Source organism: Artemia sp. Qi Xiang Cuo, chromosome 5 (assembly GCF_049724085.1).
Source record: "Artemia sp. Qi Xiang Cuo chromosome 5, ASM4972408v1, whole genome shotgun sequence".
NCBI lineage: Eukaryota > Metazoa > Arthropoda > Branchiopoda > Anostraca > Artemiidae > Artemia > Artemia sp. Qi Xiang Cuo.
In genome coordinates, this window is record NC_142798.1 from 14094186 (window position 1) to 14115440 (window position 21255).

At 33.2% G+C, this 21255-nt stretch overlaps 1 protein-coding gene across 1 annotated transcript in view; it reads right to left on the bottom strand.

The window, feature by feature from the left end:
- Positions 1-21255, bottom strand: part of Nmd3 (60S ribosomal export protein NMD3) — a 64132-nt gene that overhangs the window by 35118 nt on the left and 7759 nt on the right. Inside the window, exons 2-4 of the mRNA XM_089088743.1 lie at positions 9380-9514; positions 6560-6710; positions 2360-2494 (exon numbers count right to left, since the gene is read on the bottom strand). Coding sequence (XP_088944869.1) covers positions 2360-2494; positions 6560-6710; positions 9380-9514 — 421 coding nt within the window. The remainder of the gene's footprint in view (positions 1-2359; positions 2495-6559; positions 6711-9379; positions 9515-21255) is intronic.

Below are 21255 nucleotides of genomic sequence, written 5' to 3' on the forward strand. Positions count from 1 at the left end.
GATTTCCAAACTGCCTAGGATCAACAAGGGGTTGGACTTTGTCCCTAAGCCAGTCAGCAAGAAAGCTTTCATATAATTTTTTTTCTTAATTATGTTTCCCCTAAGATGAATGAAAGTAGAAATGTCGTTGGTAATGAACTCGAGTTCTTTTTCAGCACTAAGAGGGAGGGGAGGGAAGGGCCACATGGGGGCTGGAATCACAAATACCACAAGGAAAATGTTCTGTATGGCCGGAGGCATCATTAGAAGGCTCACAATTATATTCAAAATCCGTCTGGGCACTGGCATCTTTAGTTCCTAGCAGAAAAGCAGCCTGGCAACTGGCAACACTGGTTAAAACTGGTAGGGGAGTAGTCTGACACTCGCTTTGGGCTGCAATAAAACCTTTACCATCCCTTTGGCAAGGCGGGGCAAAGGGGGACGACCTGATATCATCTAAAATTTCTTTAAAGGAAGAATTTATTTCTGACAATCGGCGTCGTGGGGTATCATTAACTGTCGAAGAATTAGGGGTGGTGTATTCTTGGTTTTTTGGTGATGTTTTGTTTCGAGGAACAAACTAAACATAACCAGTTCTTATTCCACTGGGAACGTTCTATCCCCGCACATTGCTCATGAATGGAAGAGATGCAAGTACTACATACCAGGCAATTGATTGTTGCCCTTAATCTACACTCAGGACACACTCTCTTAAAGTCCTTTGGTTGTCCTTTAGTATAATATAAAGGGTTAAAAATTTCAATTCAACTGATGGCTGGTGACAAAATCCGGAAGTCAGGTCACAGTTAATCAACTTTGTCACTGAATTAACTGAGTTTAATTCGGAAAGGCATAAACCAAATAGGTGCTAACAGGTTGAACCTTCATTATTACAATTTGTTACTTTAAATGGATACAATGCAATATAAATGCCTCTTACTCAAATTTGGCACTGCCTAATTAAGAGGCATGCCATAATTTTTCCAGAAGGTGAGTCGCCAATCCCGTAGAAATGCTCTAAAGTGGAGGGAAGGGGTAAAAAATATTTTCTCCAGAAAAAAGTATTATTTTTCATAAATTTAAAAAAAGCCAATCTTATTACGTATTTCTAGTCTGCCACCGGATATTAGGCTGGGCAGACACTACTGGGCAAAGATATAGTACATAGTCAAATGGTGAGCCTATACGGGAATAGTGCCCACTGGTTCTTTTTGTGATTGACTATATCCTAGCTTAATACAATATAAAGAGTCTACCTTCGTGCAGCATTCAATGACATTTTATTGCTTGACGTTTTCTATATATCTGATTGTGTTAACATTAAAATAGTTCTAGCTACTTTTAATTACTGTCACAGCTAGTTTTAGTAGTTCTCTGTATTCATTTATATTTCCTTTTCATTACATTAAAAATAATTTACATTATAAAATTAACATGCATGTAATTAAACATATAAAACTGTGTGTAGCATAGACTTACTAAAACTCTCCAAAACTTTTTCCCACACTGTCAGAAGTTTTTTTTTTATTATTAGTTTTTATTAGTTTTGGCATAGTTAGTTAGTTTTTTATTACTAGTTTTCACATTGATTATTATTTTATTCTTGTTAAGATAGTTTTAAATTATTTTATTTTTAACACAAAAATAGGGAACAATACTCATTTTCATTAAAGAAATCTGTAATTTGGATTCTTTTTCCAAGGCTGGCTTTTACAGTTACATGATACGTTAAGCAACTATTATTGTAGCAAGAGCTTTTAATGCAACTAAGAGTATTCAGGTGCTAGGTTAAGTCCTAACAGGAATAATATCCATTGTGCCTATATATGAAGAAAGCAGAAATAAATAAGTCAAATTGAACAGTCTTATAATAATAGACCTACAAAGCAAGAGACATATAAATCAACATGTCAAATTGTACATAGCCAAATAAGTCACAGTCAACGTCATAGTCAAATAAGTCAAATAATGTCCATTGTGTCTTTATGTGAAGAAAGCAAGAGACCTATAAATAAATGTCAAATTGTCCGTAGCCAAATAATCATAATCAAATAAGTCATAGTCAAACAATATCAAATGTGTCTTTATATGAAGAAAGCAAGAGACCAGGAGCGGATCCAGGATTTTGTTTCGGGGGGGGGGGGCGGTTTACTAATTTTGGACTTTTTCGGGGGGGGTTTTACTAATTTTTGACTCAGTTTTCGACTGATTTTACTGATTTTTACCTAGGTTTTACTAATTTTCGACTTATTTTCGACTCGGTCAAAAGTTTCGGGGGAGGGGGGGGGGGTTGAAACCGGGTAACCCCCCCTTCCCCTGGATACGGCCTTGCAAGAGACCTATAAATAAATGATTCAAACTGTATATAACAATGACTTACTAAAACTTTCCAAAAATCTTTAGCTTCAGCTCTGTGGCAATCTTCACAAAACTGACCATTAACAGTAAACTCAACAATGAAAACTTGCTGTAAAATAGTGCCGCCAAAAACTTCGGATTGAATCGTTAATTTCACCTGTGAAAACAAAAAACAACAATTGTTACGATAATGCAGACTTCCTATATCCATACATGGTTATTACACCTAACGAAAATTATAGAGCGACTTTTGACTCATAACTGGATGAAGTGGAAGTAACTTTGTCCATTATTTTTCTTCTCGACATTAGCGGCACTTGAACTTGGAAGCATAGGACTATATATGGGCCAAATATGATAGCCACTATCTAACATTCAAATATTTTGAACTAAAGCTATATCTAATAGCTAAAACTATGCAACATATATAGCGCAACTACAGCAATGTCCAATGTGCGTATAGCAACGTATATGTGCATCGAATGTGCGGATTATCGTAATATCGAATGTGCATGAATTTTCAAATAGGCTATGGACTGTTGAACAGTGGCATAATTTTGTCAAAATCCTGGGGGAGGGGGGCAAAGTTGGAGCCAATTTTCTCAAATCAAGCGGAAATGACAGTGAAAACTAAAAAATGAGCCATATAGTACCATAAGAAGTAAAGATATAATAAAGAAAACTAACCCGTTTCTGTGGTTCCTTGAATTGGGCAGGCTCATCTTAATTATGACAAGATTTCTGAAGAAACTAAATTTCAGCTGGAGGAGCAGGAGCAAACTGGGGCCTGGGGGTGCAGTTGTCGCCCCCCCCCCCTTCTTGCCCCATAGCAAATTACTCCAACAAGTGCAAGGGGGGCTCAAATCAGCTTCTCATTTTAGAATTACATGATAAAAAGATTTATATTTTATCTTTATCCTTGCCTTACATATTTTCCCCTTTCCTTGAAGCGTCAGCACTGAGACAAATAGCTTAAAAAGCAAATCAACGCACTTTGAAATTTTTTATTAGTGTACAATAATGGGCAATTTAAATTTAAATAAATATTAAAACTGACTAGTTCTATTGTTCTGTTTGTCCAATTTTCAACTTGCATAGCCATGCAAAAAGCAGACCTTACTATCCCACTTAAAAGAAAATAAAGATTAAGAATTCACTGGTATAAATTCGCTTCATTCCCATCAAAGTGTCTTAAAAGGGTTGAGATCACGGTTAAACACAGGGATTTTGTTTATTTGGGACGGGCGGGGCATTTGTAAACAATAACAAAATAGATTCAAACTATTTTAAATTACAGAAAATTATGAGTACATGCTCAGTTCTAAAGCCCATATTTGAATATGCTTTCTCAAAAACTTTCTGAAGAGGCAGTCTTCAAAAACCCTTTTTCAGGGACAGAAGACAAGGATTTTTTTTCCCCAGTTGCCTTCAACAGACTTACATGCCACCTTCGTTGTTCAAGGAAATTAGATGGTTTGGGAACCCTGATGGCTAGAATTCATTGAGTGGGGGGGGACTACCCCCAAATCTGGAAGACTATATAAAAAAAAAAATTAATATACAAACAGGAAATCATATATATATATAATATATATATATATATATATATATATATATATATATATATATATATATATATATATATATATATATATATATATATATATATATATATATATATATATATATATATATATATATATATATATATATATATATATATATATATATATATATATATATATATATATATATATATATATATATATGTATTAGTCATCCTAATCCAGCAATTGAGACAAATGTGCACTTGAACGAGGTTTTGACCTTACTCAACTACATAGGACTAAACAGTATAACCGAACCATCAACCGAATTGAAATTTTCAAATCCATGCGAAATCGTCATCAATAAATGTAATTCTTTATAAATTTGCAACCAAAAGCACCTTAAATCTAGCGAAGTATTTCCAAGTAGAACATTCCATTTGGGCTCATCAGAAGAAACACCACGTGCCTTAATGGATTTCGAGGCTTTACTTTCTTTAACCGGCACATTGGAGCCTTTACCATAAGATCTATATGGTATCCCTATGTCAGGTAAAACTTGTGAAATACATGCATACTAGTAAAGCTACTAAAAATTACATACAAAATGAGCTGCATATTTAATTACTGCATATTTTTGCATACCTAAATAATTGGGAATATTAAGCTGAATAAGTAATATTTGAATGTATATTACTTTCAAGGAATGGAAAATTAATTACTTCAAAATTAAACTCATTCATTTTATTATATATTTTAAAAACTAATTTATTATTATCTGAAATATTAATATTTAAATCTAAGAAATGGTCAGTGTCCTATCCCATAGCTAGGCTCCAGAATTAACTCTTATGGATAAATATTTTTTGAAATCTCAATAAAGTCTGCACAATTTATTACTAAGAGATCGTCCAGATATCTTTTATTATTTGAAAGGTTATATTTTACATTGCTCGGGCTATTTTTATTTATCATATATTCGTATTCTAATTGACTTATGAACAAGTCCGCTATGAATGAACTCGCATTCACGCCCATAAGAATGCCAACAGTTTGTTTATATAAATTACCATTAAATCTTATAAAAGTATTAAATAGAACACCTTCTAATAAATCACATACCTTATCCAAGCTATAGAATCTTGAATTAATACTAATTCTAAAGAAATTCGTCCATCGGGTTTTTTTATTAAAAGTATCAATTTTCAAAAATCCGATATTAGACAAAAGAAAAGATTTCTTTATGACCATTTTCAATTTTTCGAATACTAAATTAAGTGACAAATTTGTATACAGAGTAGTAGAATCCCCCAGGAAATTTTTATTTCCTTTAAATCCTTATTCATGAACCCTTCACGTTCCATTGGGGGACAACGTACATTTCGTTTGGCCCTAGATGGATGGCCAAAGATGACAATCTTTGGCAATCTGTCATCCTTCATAGACAAAATGTGTCCTAGCCATTTCAAATTTTCTCTTATTATAGCCCTAGAAGGTGGGATAGAAGTGTATTTTTCGCCCTACTTGACCATTGTCATCACTGTAGCTTTCAATATTCTAATCTTGATTCGCAGGTTAATCTTCCTATTCTTCCAAACTTTTTTCAACTGCGAAAAAAACACACCGAGCCTCGGCTATTCTACTTTTAATACCATCAATGAATCCACCATGTTTACAATATTACCCAAGTGATTGAAGCTATTCACTTGATAGATCTTCTTGTTACCCAGCATCACCTCTTCACCTTCATTTATTCCTAGTCTAAGAGATCTAGTCTTCTTATCATAAATTTTCAAACCTATATTTGCAATCAGAACTTTCAAGTCTCCAGAAAAGCATTCATTTTGCTAACATTTTCATCTAAGACACTCGTATCATCAGCACAATTCAAGTGTAGGAGAATTTTACTTCCCCATTTGACTCCGTGCTCTCTCACTTCCTTTGCCGTGTTCCTTAGGACAAAGTCCATTAAATGACTCGTAAAAATAGGGATAGAACGCAAGCCTACCTGACTTCTGTTTCAATACGAAACCAGCTACTAACCTCATTTCCTACCTTAACCACAGCCCTGTTGTTCTAGTACATAGCACTAATCACCTTAATGTATTTGTCTTGTATACCATACAAGGATAAGACTTTCAATGAAGCTGTTCTATTGGCTGAATCAAACGCTGCTCATACTCTATAAATATGAGGACTAAAGGGACTGATAACTCAGACACTTCACAATTATTATTTTAAGAGTGAAAATGTGGTAGAAACATCCTGTCTCCTTCCCAAAACCACACTTCTCCACCCTTAAAACTTTATTTTCAGTATCTCTAAGTCAAAAGAGCATCACAACACTGCGTTATGTTTTGTATAATTTGCCTGCTTTTCTTGCATTTTTTCGACCCCCCCCCCTTAATAAATTCTAGCTCATACCTTATGGAAGATAACTAGCTTTGCTTCTCTGAATAATCTAGCCAAAAAGGCGATGCGTGCAAGTAACCATGTCGAGGTGCAGTATATATGTCACATACGCATTCGAGTATATGTGCGCGAGGCGTGTGACCATGATATGTATCTCGATCGAACTCCTAGTAGAGAAGTTTTACAAGTAAACACCTGTTAGTAAACAAGTAAACAAAACTTCTTAGTAAACAAGTTTTAAAACGGAAATTTTAAAGTCTTACCTTGATTCTTTTTGAATGTGGTTCTGTCCATACAAATCCAGCGTCAACCAATCTAACTTTGTTTAAACCTTTCAACCTTTGCAAACACAAGCCTAAAAGCTCTCTCGACTCTAAGGATGCTTTAATCCACTGCGACGGAGGCTGTAGATACCTAAAAAAGATAATTAAATAATTAAATAGAAACAAAATATGGTCTGAACGAAGGCCGTATACAGGAAAGTGTGTGTTCCCCCACTATTTGCCACATTTACAAGCAAAGATATCATTCCCAGTTATGCTACAGATTTTCTATTATCCTGCAGAGCCCCTTGAAGGGTTCTTTACAAAAAGTTACTTTATTTTATGAAATATCTTATCTGGATATGAAAGCATTATCGCCGGTGAAACACCTAAACATTATATCTGAAAATTTCAAACTTCCGAAATAATTGCCAAAAATAGTTTGTTAAGATGTCCTGATAAAGAGGATCAGCTAGCTAATGTAGATTAGGAGGATTAGGCTAAAAGGTGATCAAACACACATTGCCTTTGAGACTGCACTCTCTTTGAGAATGGTTTAGCAAATGGTCTTTCACAATTATCTTAGAAGGGGGAAAATGTCATAAGTGAATGTGACAGTGACCTTATTATTTTAGTTTTTAGTAGTTTTATTAAGATTATTGCACAGAAGATGAAACTTGTATGACTCATATTATTTTGTCTCTCTTTTTCTTTTTCCGACACTCCAAATATTTAACAGAAATCAAAGAAATATCTTACGGAAGATTTGGAAAGGCACCAATTAGCACACTCAAAGAATCAAGTCTCCTCTCCATATAATAGAATAGAGCCTATAGATGCTTCATAGCTTCGCACTTTTGTTGCTCGTCTTATGGTCTGCTTTCAACTAGATGGACTTAACTGGTGAAGCAGTCAAAGTGTAGCAATTGATGGCTATCTAAACCTTCAATGATATTTTTTTTATTCCCAATAAATATTCTGAGCTCCAAAAAAGAAAAATAGATAAAATAGCGTGAGCATTATTTGTAAATTTCATCTGTACTATAATTCATATAGATAAAATCTTAAAAAATATCTAATTCCTTATTAGATCTAATTCCAGGATCTTGCAACTTCTGAGCAGCTCATCTAAAGTATAAACATTTTTCTAATATAAATTAACTTTTTGCCAGGGACACTTTGACGAAAAAGCGAATAATTAAGCTAAGTTCTGACAGAGCGCAACAAAAAATTACTTGTGAAAAAAAATAGTTTGCAGGGCAAGACAAAAATCGCTTGCCAATTCACACTGAAGGTCATTTTTTTGTGCTTCAAAAGATGAAGAAAAAAATAATAGTACTTTACGCTTCTGCCCTAACTTTACTTATAACAAGTGATTACTTACTTTACTTAAAAGCAAATGGCTTTTGAATTTTTTTTTTCCTCTATTTATCACAAGCTAGGCTACTCATTTCAAAGATTGAACAAATACCAAACACATTTTTACCTTTGTCATCAAGTTTTTTTACCACTTCCTTCCATGCATTTTCTTTGATTCTCAAGTCTTGTATTCTATACAGAGTATATCATACAATACAGGAAATAACCTAATGCTTGTTATTAATTTTTCAACATCAATTCACTTTTTTCTTAAAATTATTGCCTCGCTACACGATTTTTTTTTCAACTTCAAGCTGAAGCATGGCGAAGCGTTTTTTTTTTTTCTTTTGAATGCCTTATTGTGGCTCAGCGAAGCAATTTTCGCTAGGCAAAGCGATATTCGCGCTCTGTCAGAACTAAGCTTAAGACCAGCACAAACAGTATTGTTTGGTGGCATAGTTTATGACAATTATAGGGGGTGAAATTTTAATACAATAATCACATTATTTTCTTCCAAATTAGTTTTCTCACATTCTAAATCTTTAGGAGGAATTGAAGTTTTATCTTGCATACAGCATACAGGTATAGAAAAAATTCCAAAGCTGCCAGCAGCAAAATTTGACAGAATTCCAAAATTTGCCAACAATTTAGCAGCACAACTTGCGTTTTGACAGCTTTTTTTTTGCAAAAAGTGTTTTTATATGTAAAAAAAAATGGTATTTTCAAACAAAATCTGCCAACAAATTTGAAAACTGCCAAGTAGCATTGCTACTTTGCTACCCCACTTTTTGCACAGTGGCTTGCATAAGTTTTAGATAATCACCAATAGCAACACTTTTTCTTGCAAAAAAATTTTCTATTCTAAATAATAGAATAGAGCCAACAAACACTCCTGTATTTCGAATTTGCATTCCAAAGAGCCAGTCTGTATGTTTTTATCCTGCCATGTTTGTTTGTCATTTGAATATAAAAGACTTCCTATTATTGTGTTTGATCAAATATGAACAACTCGTGGCAAAAAAAATATTTACTAGGAGCAAGGCTGTGCCCAGAGGGGGGTTAGGGGGGTGTAAAACCCCCGAAATGTTTGTCTGACTCGTAAAAACGTAACAAAATGGATATAAACAAATTTTGTATGGCTTTTTTGAAGTTTTTCTGTGTACCCCCCCCCCCAATCATTTTTTAGTAAAACCCCCTCCGAAAAAAAATCCTAGGTACAGTCTTGACTAGGAGGGAAGGCCTCAAATTCCATGCAATTCAACTGATTTTTACAGATCAAGAAAAATAACAAAGAAATTCTTAATATTTCCATTCTTAAATCATCTACAGCATTTCCAGTCATCAGTCATACAGTCGTTTACAGCATTAAAAAAAACTCATTTCTTCTTATACTTGCATGTCCTATTTAGTTTATCTCTATTATAAATACCTCAAAAGGCATATCTCATTCAAAATAGTTACCTATCACAGCCTTTACAGAAGTATAGTGTAGACTGTTTGGGTATTCCTTCTGTTATGTCAACATGGGTTCTGATACATGCAACACACATGTTTGATGGATTTGCTTCAATTAAGGCACCACATTGGCAACATAATCTACAATGAAAATAATTTACTATAAACATGACTGAACACAGAAGGGCTACAAATACAGGCTAATAATTTTATATTTTAACTATAATTCGCCTCCTCCTTTCCCTTAATTTTAACTATAATTCGCCTCCTCTTCCTCCTTACAGAAAAACGTTCTGTAATAGAAGCCCCTCCGTCAAAGGTTCGGAAATATACAAAACTATAACTATTATGAATATCAACATAACATAATTTTAAATAATATATTAAATAGTTTGTGGTAACATACTGTCAGTAAGGAGCAACATGGACAACCCAGACTCTAAAAATATACGTTTAATAAATAGTGTATACATGAACAGAATTTCCTTATTACAATGATTCCAAATACATAGAATTCATCAAGCTCAAAATTATGCATCAAAAACTGCAAGCCTTGGAAAATTACTTAACTTTTGAAAAAAGAAAAAAACACCCCAAGCAGCAGGGGGGGGGGGGCAAGCAATCTTAATGAAATTACACATCAAATTTAGCACATCAGAGAACCCTATTATGCAGGTCTTTGGCCCCCATCTACTTTTTTTAAAGAAGGTAGATCATGGATACATGTTTATTTATGTGTTTTTCCCCATGGGCTATATCATTTAAGCAATGGTCCTAGAAAATTGGGAGACAGCACATCAGAGAACCTTATTATGCAGGTCTTTGGCCCCCATCTACTTTTTTTTCAAGAAGGTAGATCATGGATACATGTTTATTTATGTGTTTTTCCCCATAGGCTATATCATTTAAGCAATGATCCTATAAAATTGGGAGACAGATTATTCAGACAGAAAATTAAAAGTCCTAGTACCCTTTTAAATTCTTAAGTTGCCAAAAAGATTGTGCCATGGCAAAGTGGCATTTTCTGCCATTTTGTGGCTACAAACTAAATTAGAGGTTATAAGCAACTCAAGATTACTTTAGTGATTTCATTGAAGCAGCTCTATTTAGCTTCTGCGGTGATCAGTCATAGTAGCAACAATTGGATATATAGATAATTGTTGTTTTTACTTTATTGTTGTTTACTTTATAATTGTTGTTTTGGACTTTATTTTATTTTTGGTTATTTTAGTGGTTATCTTTGTTTTCTTAGCATTGAAGATGCCTTGTTTCATACAGGCAAAACATCTGCATCACCTTAATTTTTTCCTTTTCTTCCTCTGGCTGTGGTCCTGTTTGTTATTTTTGACATTTTTGGCTTTTTTCATGACATTTCTCTCTCTCTCTTTGTTTTTTTTTTTTTACTTTTAAAACTAAAATACTGAATTGCAATCCAAATTTTATTCAGAATTTGACGACAACTATTAATGATTATTATCAATGAATTTACTAAATGAAGAAAATGGAGCATACAAAAGAACAAATACAAACCAATGAAAACAGAATAGTCTTTGTGTAGTTATATTCAATGATGACAACATAGAATTTACAGATTCTTCTTCCAATACCATGGGAAAGGCATATGACCTTGAGCATATTTGATATACATCTATTAATATGCCTCATCATGAAATAAAAGAAACTTAATAGCCTATATCAATAAAATGTGCTTTGTATTGCCTGCTTTGCAAAAGGTAAAGGTAAAGAATATTGTTGTGAAGTGTTTATCTGTCGTACTTGGGTGTTGTAATCGTAGATGCCTTTATTCTTTCTTTATAAGGGAGATAAACTCTGGCCCTAAGGTAATTAAACTTTGGTAGAGCACCCTAGGCTGTAAATGAACTAATGAATCATACTAACTGGGTCTGTTTGAGGGACTAAAGGTAGATCGTAGAGAGGTTCTCTAAAACACAATACTGATATTTAATTTACACATAATAATTGCGTACATAAATATGCTACTGGGACTCGCTGCCCCAAGTTGACCACAAGTCTCAAAAACTAAAATAATATATAATAAGATACTTAGGCACTTACAATGATATGACAGAATCCCAAGGTATTTCTAATGAGAAAATAAACGGGCAGAGATTCACCCGGCAAGTCAAAAGGTCTGACTTCAGTCTCAAAAATCGGGGTATATATTTGAAAAACTAACCACGTCCTTCCGGTACATTGACGCATTAAGCCAGGAAATTGGTTATTGAGCAAGTTCCCTCCAAGCCCACACATTCAACGATTTGTATCTTTATCTTAAAAAGTGGTATTTTGAAACTTTGTATTTGCGTATTAATATATTTTTACTCGTTTGATTATTGAACAAATCATAAAGATATGTAGCATTACAATACCTTCATTGTAGATTTTTTACAATTCTCCCAATATTGCTTTCAAAAAGTCTTAAGATTTATTTCCGCCATTATGATGCTATCTGCGGGTGATTCAGCGTGTAGACCCTCGAAAGACCTCCCTCGGTTGCTACTTTCAGTCAGTACTTGGCGAGGTTAGTTTTTGTAGAAGGATTTCAATTTGAAATTCATCCTTGTTTCTCTTTTTTTTTGTCTCTAGGACTGAAAAATACTCTTTTTACCCTTATTATATGCATCTTCTGTTTTAACTTGACCCCAAGCGGCTTACACATAATATTAGTGGTTTTGCTTAAATTAGATTTCAAGTTATATTTTACAAGCTTTTCAATTATTTGGGTTTAAATTTATTCACCCTCAATGATGTAATTTTTCCGTGTTGCTTGGTTAATATAATGTTTATTTTTCGTTTTAAGAGTTCCTTGTGTTAATTACATATAAATTCATTTATTTTGTTTTATTCGCAAATTTTTAAAGAACAATGTATTTTCATATATTACAATAACATACTCCAGTTTGGCTATGTAGCCTACTGTCTAGGCCTGAATTAGTATTTGTTCTTTCTTACTTTTAATTATCTTATAGTTAAGTCTATAGTTTCCAAATATTAGTTGATCAAGTATGGTTTGGTTTCTGATGGTATGAGATGATAGTATCAGGATATAATTGAACTGGCTTTCAAATTTGCTACTTTCCAAAAATGGGTCAAAGAAATGATTGAGAAATGGATCCAAAAGTATGTTATGAAAAATTTGATTTCCAAAAAAAAAATAGCTACGGCTGTTTCTAAAATAAATATTCACATTAGTATACATATAAGTATACAATTTTACATATATAGTAGAAAGAAACACTCAATTTTGTATTTCAACTGAGTTAATTTCGTAACTCAGTTTAATTACTTTTATTTACTTTTCTCTCTTTTAATTACTCCAAAAATAATATCCCGCTTAAATCGAAACATTATGTTTCTTGCTGGATTATTCTTTCAAACTTAACACTAAACGGATTATTCTACAATAAAAATTATTAATACGTTGACTCGAGGTCAAACATTTACATATAACATTAAATAATTAGTTAAAACTTAAAGTTGATAAAAACATAGTATATATATATATAAGCATTGTGTAATAGCTTACATAAATATTTTATTTTTAATTCGCAAACAAGATAGGATATTTAACTACTGTTTAAAACTTAAAGCATTAAAAAAATAATACACGGTATAGATAAGCATTGGAATTAATTCCAATTATTGTTTTGTTAATTGTTTATGAAGTATTAATGTAGAATACTTCTTGAATGATATAAAAATAAAAAAACACAAATACTCAGCATTTAATTCACTCAATTTACATGGATAGTTTAGGATATATATATATATATATGTATATATATATATATATATATATATATATATATATATATATATATATATATATATATATATATATATATATATATTAACAAAAGTTATGTTGATACATAACTTAATTGTTAAAAACAAATAATAATTATGTACTTTAATAATTTATTTAATCACTGCAATATTTATTCGTTGTACAACTTTTAAATAAGTCCGTCAAGACTTTTATATGATAAGTCCTAACTGCAATTAAAATATTTACAAAACAAAAGCAACTCCAACAAATAGATTTATGCACTATTACTGATAACTGTGATTATCCTCTATATAAGGGCTTGGCAATATTTCATATAACATAATTTTCTATTTACATTTCTATAATTTTTTTTTTTTTAATACAATTCTCTGTTTATAAAAGGTTTTCGAAATATATTTATAACAGTAGATATTTTCCAATTACATTTGTTACAACTATATAACTTTTCCCATATACGACTATATACATTTTTTTTTTAAACTTTGGTTCTATTTCGAACCCACTTGTGTCATTAACTGTCATTAGCTTATAAGCCTGTTTGTTTATTCAGACTTTTAAGCTTTTCAATTCTTTTCGAATTTCTAGGTACTTTAGACAGTTTTATAACGTTTTTGTCTGTAATCTCTCTTTTTTTCAGCTTTAATGTCTTTTTGGTTTAAGGCTTTATTTACAGCTTATATCTGATAAGCTAAAAAAATTTTGCTGTTCACCTTATACCTGTTATGCCATTATCAAATGATTTTGCCTGTACTCTGAAGATTTGCTTACCAGGACTGCCTTCTGGTAGCTCCTTATAACGTTTCCAGGTCCTCTTGTCATGGGCTACAGCTAAAAAGACTATGATGAACCTGCACACAAAATAACTAATTATTTAATAATTTGTGGCTACAATTTTCTCTTGGGCTATTCTTTTTTCAGAAAAAGTGGCCCTTCTGTAGGAAATACCTGGGCTTCATGGCACACAGTAATTTAGTTTTCGACATACAAGTGACAATGACTATTTTCACTTTAACTTCCCAACTTTTAGTGGTCTTGTCTTGTGTTTCAACTTCAAGTTCTTAAGGCTATTATGTGCCTTACTTTCAATTTTCTATGTCATTCTAGTCATTTTTCTGAAAACGACTTCCACATAAGAGAGCCAAATTTCTTTTCTTGACTACTTTGAGCATTTCTCTAATATTTCTATTAATCTCGGCCCGCGTTAACCAATGTAACGGTGGCTCCGTAGTATTAATGCTACTTATTTGTACTTATTTAGTACAATTTGCATACTAGTTTCGTTCGGCAAGCTCAATAAGTGCGTCTAACAGAGTTTAACTGACTTCATTCAGTTTATTTTCCTTTTAATTTTGTCTGGCTATATTTTCAACTTGAACCCTTCTCTTGTTTTTGATTCGTTATTTCAATGGAGCCTAATGGTTTTTTTCAATTCTTTTCCCGCATTTTTCAGTAAAATATGTCTTTTTTTAAGCCTATATTTATATATTTCATGTTCTTTTTCAATAACCTTAACAAGTTTTTATGCTAATTGCCTTTTATGATCAAATTCATTATCTCCATATTTTTAAGAGGTGGGGGGGGGTCTAATTTTTGCAACCTGTATTTTTTTCCAGCTGATTTTAGAACATTTTTAATTAAGCTTTGCCCCGCATTTGCTAGTTCTCATTTATTCATAAAAATTTACGTTTTTACGATATCCTGATTCCCACAAAATTGTGTGGTTTTTCATCGCAGACACATATTCCTTGTCTGTGGTATTTTACCAAAAATTAGTGCCTATGTCGTGCCAAATGTTTGTAGAGATGGGGGTTATGTATTCTGGTTTCCCTATAATCTTTTATATTATTCGCGTCTGGTATTATCCTCAGTTTGATTTGCGCCTTAGTTTTATACAGTCATTGAGTGTAATTTGTCCCTTTCGTGATATTTTGACTATTACCTTGTTCTACGAGTTTATGGGTTTAGTGCCCGGGTGAGATCTTCGCTGCTATTTATTTTAGCACGACGGATCTCACCCGAACATTCAGCCCCAACCTTCTCCAGTTTGACCGATATTTCTAATATCAATTTGGTTAGTTTGGTGGATCCCCCCAATGACAAGACGTTTAGTAGTTTCGTTTTTAGATGCAAACGGTCCTGTTATTGATGTTTTTCATCTGCAATGTCGTCGCCCTGTTATTTCTGTTAATGGTTTGTTGTGCATTTATTTAATATGTGAAATTAATTTTACCCGAGAAAACTTTGTTTTACACGGTGTTAACTTTTTTAAATTGTGGCCCATTTTATCTATGGCTTCTTGTTTATATATATCGTCCTTTTGGTAAGTGTTTAATTTATTATATCTTCTACTATTTATAGCAAGATTACAGCTAGCTTATACATTTAAGGCGCACTTAATGTAAACTCTTGCTGTTTTTCCTATTATAATTATTTTAAAATTCTTCAAAAACAATTTTTTTCCAAATTCAACTGAAAGTGTCACCTCAGAGAGTCAAAGGTCAGTAGATGCATTGCATTTACTTAACAACGAGAGACCAGCAGTGATTGAGCTCACTCCAAATTTTCTAGCTTCCAATGACCCTATTTCAGTAAACTACTCTCCTTTGTTTTTTTTTTTTTTTTAATTATCCCCCAAAAAAAAATTTTTTTAATATACATACCAAAATAATTGCCTTTTGATGCTGATTCTAAATATTTATAATTTAATTAGTTTCACAACACCTATTTATAAGTTACGTGACCTTATTAATTTCTTATATGAAACGAAGCCTAATTTGTTTTGACAAGTCTTGTCACCATTCGCGAAATTTTATCTCGTCTCGGAAACAAAAGCTTTTGCAGGAGCCTATGATGTCACTTCAGATCGGAGTTAATAATTTAGCGTTAGAACGCGACGGTAATAATTTTTACTGGCGATATATATTTGAAGGAAAACTTGATGTTATTTATATGCCGATAAAAAAAATATATAGATATTTCTTTAGAGGCTTTTTACTCGTTTTATTTTTATTTAATATTTTTTTTGCTATAATTGTTTTATTCAAATATTAATCTGCTGGGGGCTGCGCTTGTTCTGCCTTTCTCCGTTTCCTGGTCCGAGTTTTGGACCCCAAATTTTTGCTTTTCTTCTTTATAATATTTGCAAGTTTTTCCGTGGTCTCTATAGTGTGGTTTACAAGGCTCTGAGTCCGAGTGCTGTTTTGTTGCCTCGTCAAATATCTGTAATCTTTGTTTCTCTTGATGTTTGGCCTTTTTCATAAGTGTTTTAGCTACTTGTGCTGCTGACAAAGGAACTTCTTGCTGCCCCTTTGGTTTCTTTACTGTTCTCCATAATTTTTCTCTTAATTTTTCTTCTTGACGGTTTTCTTGACGATGGCCCAGGTTTAATTATATCGGTTTCTGTAGAAGAATTTTCACTGTCACATTCTGTTAGCTCCCGTATGGTGGATGGAGTTTGTTCCAAAAGCCATTTTTGCATTAAGATTGTAGGTGAGTCTAATGTATGAAAATCAGATAATTAACTGACTTCTTATAATTTTTCTTCCTCTGTGGATTTCATCTTTGGTTTATCACATTTCAAACCATTATGTTGTGTATGATTTTCTTCATCGCTAGTATCCGAGGAGTATAGAAAATTTCTCTTTTTCTCTTGTTCGTGGTGTAGAGTTTGTAGCCAAGACTGGGCTAAATACTCCTTCCACTCCTCCCCACTTTTGTGGTCATTAAAAAGGTCATAAAATTCAAATGGTCTTCTGAGATATACTGGTGAAATCGTGTCCTCTATTTCTTCTTCTGAAAGTATAGGCTCTGTTTTCTACTGTTTTGAAAAATATCCCTTTTTCATTCTATTATGGTGTAGTACTTCTTCCTTCTCCCTACACTGATACTTTAGAACATATTCTAAGTTATTTGGTAGAACTTTTATAATCCTGTATGGTCCATCCCATTTTGGTTTTAACTTTTTTGTTCCTTCCAGATTGGTTTTATAAACATACACCAAATCTCCTAAACAGTAACTCGTTTTATTTTTGCTTGTTCCGTCATAATTTTCATTTTGTTCTGTTTTCGCATCTTCCAGATTGTCTTTAACTTGTTCCATAGCTTTTTTCATTCGCATTACCATCTCTTGCTTATATTGGTCTAGGTTGTAATATATTCTGTCATTTTGTATTTCATCTAAACAAATTCTGGGATCTCTTATATGTTGCAAAAAAAATGGCGTTTCTTTTAAGGAATGTGAAAAAGCCGTATTTATTGCAAAGACTACAAATGGTAAATGTTCATCCCAATTTTCATTTTCCTCTCTTGTATGTATTCCCAGCATGTAAGCTAATTCCCTATGCTTACGTTCAACCTTCCCATTAGCTGCTGCCATGTAAGACGAGCTAAACCATCGTTTAATATACAGATAGTCTATAATTTTGTCTAACCATTTGGTTCTACTACATGGCCCATGGTCTCTTATTAAAACTATAGAAAGAATTCCAAGTTTCATACACAGGCAATTGACCAAAACTTTTATAATTGTTTTTTTATTTTCGTCTTTAATTGGAAAAACGTATAAATATGAGCTAAAATGGTTGACTATTATTAGTAAGCACCTTTTTCCTGTTCAGGAAACTGTTAAACGTTTTCCGATTCCCCAACTGTCTATTTAAAGATATCCCTTTCCCGATGACAGGATTGGGTATAGAACTAATTCATCATTAAGAGTTTTGGATAGTGACTGTCAGTTGGCACTCTCTTGGCAGCCCTGTATGAAAAGCTTTTACTTTTGAGTACATTTTTGGAAAATGAAGATTCTCCTTCAATCTCCTCATAGTTTTTGCTTCTCCCATGTGACAGCCAATCCTTGCATGTGCCATCTGTAAAACTTCTCCTTCCAGAGATTTTGGAATTACTGGAATAATTTTAAAGTCATTTTTCTATATTCTTGCGATGGTCTATGATATCTTACTAGAAGATTTTTACTTTCGTCCAGATCAAAATTGTCTAAGTCCTTTAAACAATATTTAAAATGCTCTGGCAGATCCGTTCCTTTTGATAGAAATGATTTCATTGCTAAACAAAAGTCATCTTTATCTTAACGCTTCGGAATATTTTACTTAGGCAATATTTCTACCCCTTCTAGTTAGTTCTGGACGGTTACTGTCAAATTTACTTCCGTATCTGGATTTCGTGACAAATAGTCTGGTAAAATTTTTGTACAGCCCTTTATGTACATTGGGGTATATGAATATGTTTTCAGTCGAAATATTCACCGTGTCAGCCGGGCTGAAGTAATTTGCATCGTATGTATCCAAACTAATGATTTTCGGTCCACGTTTAAAATATTTTTTTACTCAAGCAAAATTTATCAAAATCTGTAAGAACTAAAACTGTCAAACACTCCCTTTCGACTTTCAAGTATTTTTTTTTTGCTTCCGACAGTGACCTACTGGCGCATTGAACTATTGATTCTACTCCTTCAGAATTTATGTTTAATAATATGACCCATATACCGTACCCCGAAGCATCTGTTTGCAAACAGAAGTCTTGTGACAAATCTGGTAGTTTTAGTATTGGTGCCAGTAATAGTTGCCCTTTAATTTATTTGGCGATTATTGTGTTGCCGCTTTAAATTTATATGGGCCTGATTTTTTCAAAAGGTTCGTCAAGAGCTTCGTAACTATTGTAAAATATTCAATGTATCGTCGGAGATAACTTGACAACCCATAAATTGATCTGCAGTTTATGATATTGAAGTGGCTGTTAATTTTCTATGACTGTAAATTTTTCTGGATTTGGCGAAATAGTACCTTGGTTTATCAGGTGTCCAAGAAAAACTAATTTTGGTACTACTATTTTTAACTTTTCTGGTTTTATTTTTAAGCCTGCTTTTTCAAACTTTTCCAGTATTTTTCTAAGTCCGACCAAGTGGTCTTCCAAGTTTTCATTAAACAGAATTACATCATCTAAATCTACCTGGTTCGTTATCCTTTAACACCAAATTCATTAGTCGACTAAAACAATTTGGACTAAATGATAAGCCAAAGGACATACGTTCAAATGTAAACTGTCTTCCATCGTCTAAGATTACTGTAGCTTTATGCTTTGTTTCTGAATCTAAAGCGATTTGCCAATAGCCTGCTATTAAATCAAAACTAGTGTAATGTTTTCAACCTCCTAACGAATCTAAAATCGTATCAATTCTTGGTAACTTCATCACGTCCTTAACCGTGACGGCATTTAGTGATCTAAAGTCTATACATAATCTCCAGGTGTGATCTTTTTTCCTAACTATTAATAGTGGAAAAACACCAATCGCTAACACCTTCTTTAATTATTCCCTGATCTTCCATTTCTTTTATTTGGCTTTCTAGCCATGGCTTTAAATGATAAGGTGTTTTATACGGTGATTTTTTGATTGGAGGGCCCTCTGTGGATATCTTGTGCGTGATTAAGTGAGTTAATCCGTAATCCGCTTTGTGTCTTGCAAAAGTCCGTTTAAAATCCCAAAGAATATTTTCCACCCTAGTTTTTACGTTTTCCGGTAAATGTTTTTAAATCAAATTGTTGCAAAAACTCCGTTTTCGACATTCCATACTCTTCTTGTGTCTTGCGGTTTGCATTTTGTGGTTGCGGTTTTAATGAGTATAAATGTTCGTGGCTAGTGAAGTTTACGCTTAATTCTGGACTGTTTAGAGATTTTATTTCCGAATTTGAAATCTTTTCCACTGATCCAAGTTCTACCTGGTTCAGTTTTATTTTATTATTTATTACTTAGATTTGATAGTTTTATGTATGTTATACCATTTTCAATTTTTATAACTTGATTTTCCACGAAAATCATTGGGTATTCTCTTATGATGTGCCCTCCTATAATGGCATCCACTGTTTTAACCTTTCCTACTTTTGCATTTAATGTCGCCAGAACTTGAGCTGTCGTTCCCCCTTCTATGGTGATTTTTCCGCTTATTTTTAGGTTATAATTCGAACCTTCACTTTGATTATGTGTTGTTACGCATTTTTGCCTATTATTTTCATTTGCCTAGCTTATGGTTATTGTATCGGATATGGGTTCCCATACAATCCCATATTTTCTGATGGCATCTACTCCTAGAATACAAGGAAATGGTAGCTGCTTGCATATTATTACTGTTACTGTCATTTCTTTATCCCCTGTACTAAATTTCAATGGACATTCTCCCAAAATTGTCAGCTTGTGCCCTATCACTGATGTCAGGGTATTCTGGCATCTGCTTACGCAATTTTTGACACTAGGAGGAAACCTCTTAAAAACTACCTCTCGAATTAATGATTTAGATGCGCCTGTATCTAGTAAAAATGGTAAATTTTGAAAACACTCAATTTTAAAACAGCGCAGAGTCGATAGACTATTATTATTTGCATTTATTTCACAACGTCATAGAATGCATAGAGGTCTTTTTAACGAAATTACTCTGGCGGCCCTTACAGGTGGGTATCTCTATTTTAATGCTAAAGGTTTTGCCATAAGTTCATGTGATCATCCCTATTTGCATCATCATTACTGCTTTGACCCTGGGTACTGCTAATCGTTGTCCTCCTAGGCCTAAGTTCAGGAAAGTTATTAGGTGATTGCCAGGTGTTATTTGTTTCCCGTCTTCCTAAGTTTCTGCCCTCCTGTGTGCTGAACCGGTGTCCTGTTTTGTGCGTCTGGCCTTCTTTGGGTATTCTATGCCAACTATCCGCTGCATAGTGGTTTGGTTTGCTACAATAATAGTAATAAAATTTTCTCTTCAATTGTTTGTTTGTTTCCTGATTATTTCTAAATATTTTTGATATGTCCTTGTTGGTTCCCCAACTATCTGTCTTTGGTGAGGGAGGGTGCCCATATTTTCTATAGTTATTAGCTGCTAATCTCTCAAGGTCGTGGAATCTGTCAGCTATTTCCCTAGAAAGCGACCCTCAGCCTCCGTCACGCCTTTTTGGTTCACGATTCGGCTCCTCAAAGCTCACTCTTTTCTGTCCCGTTTCATATTTTATACTTTCTTGGGCTCTTCTGCTATTTATTGACATCTGGTCAAACTTTCTGATTACCTCGTCAATT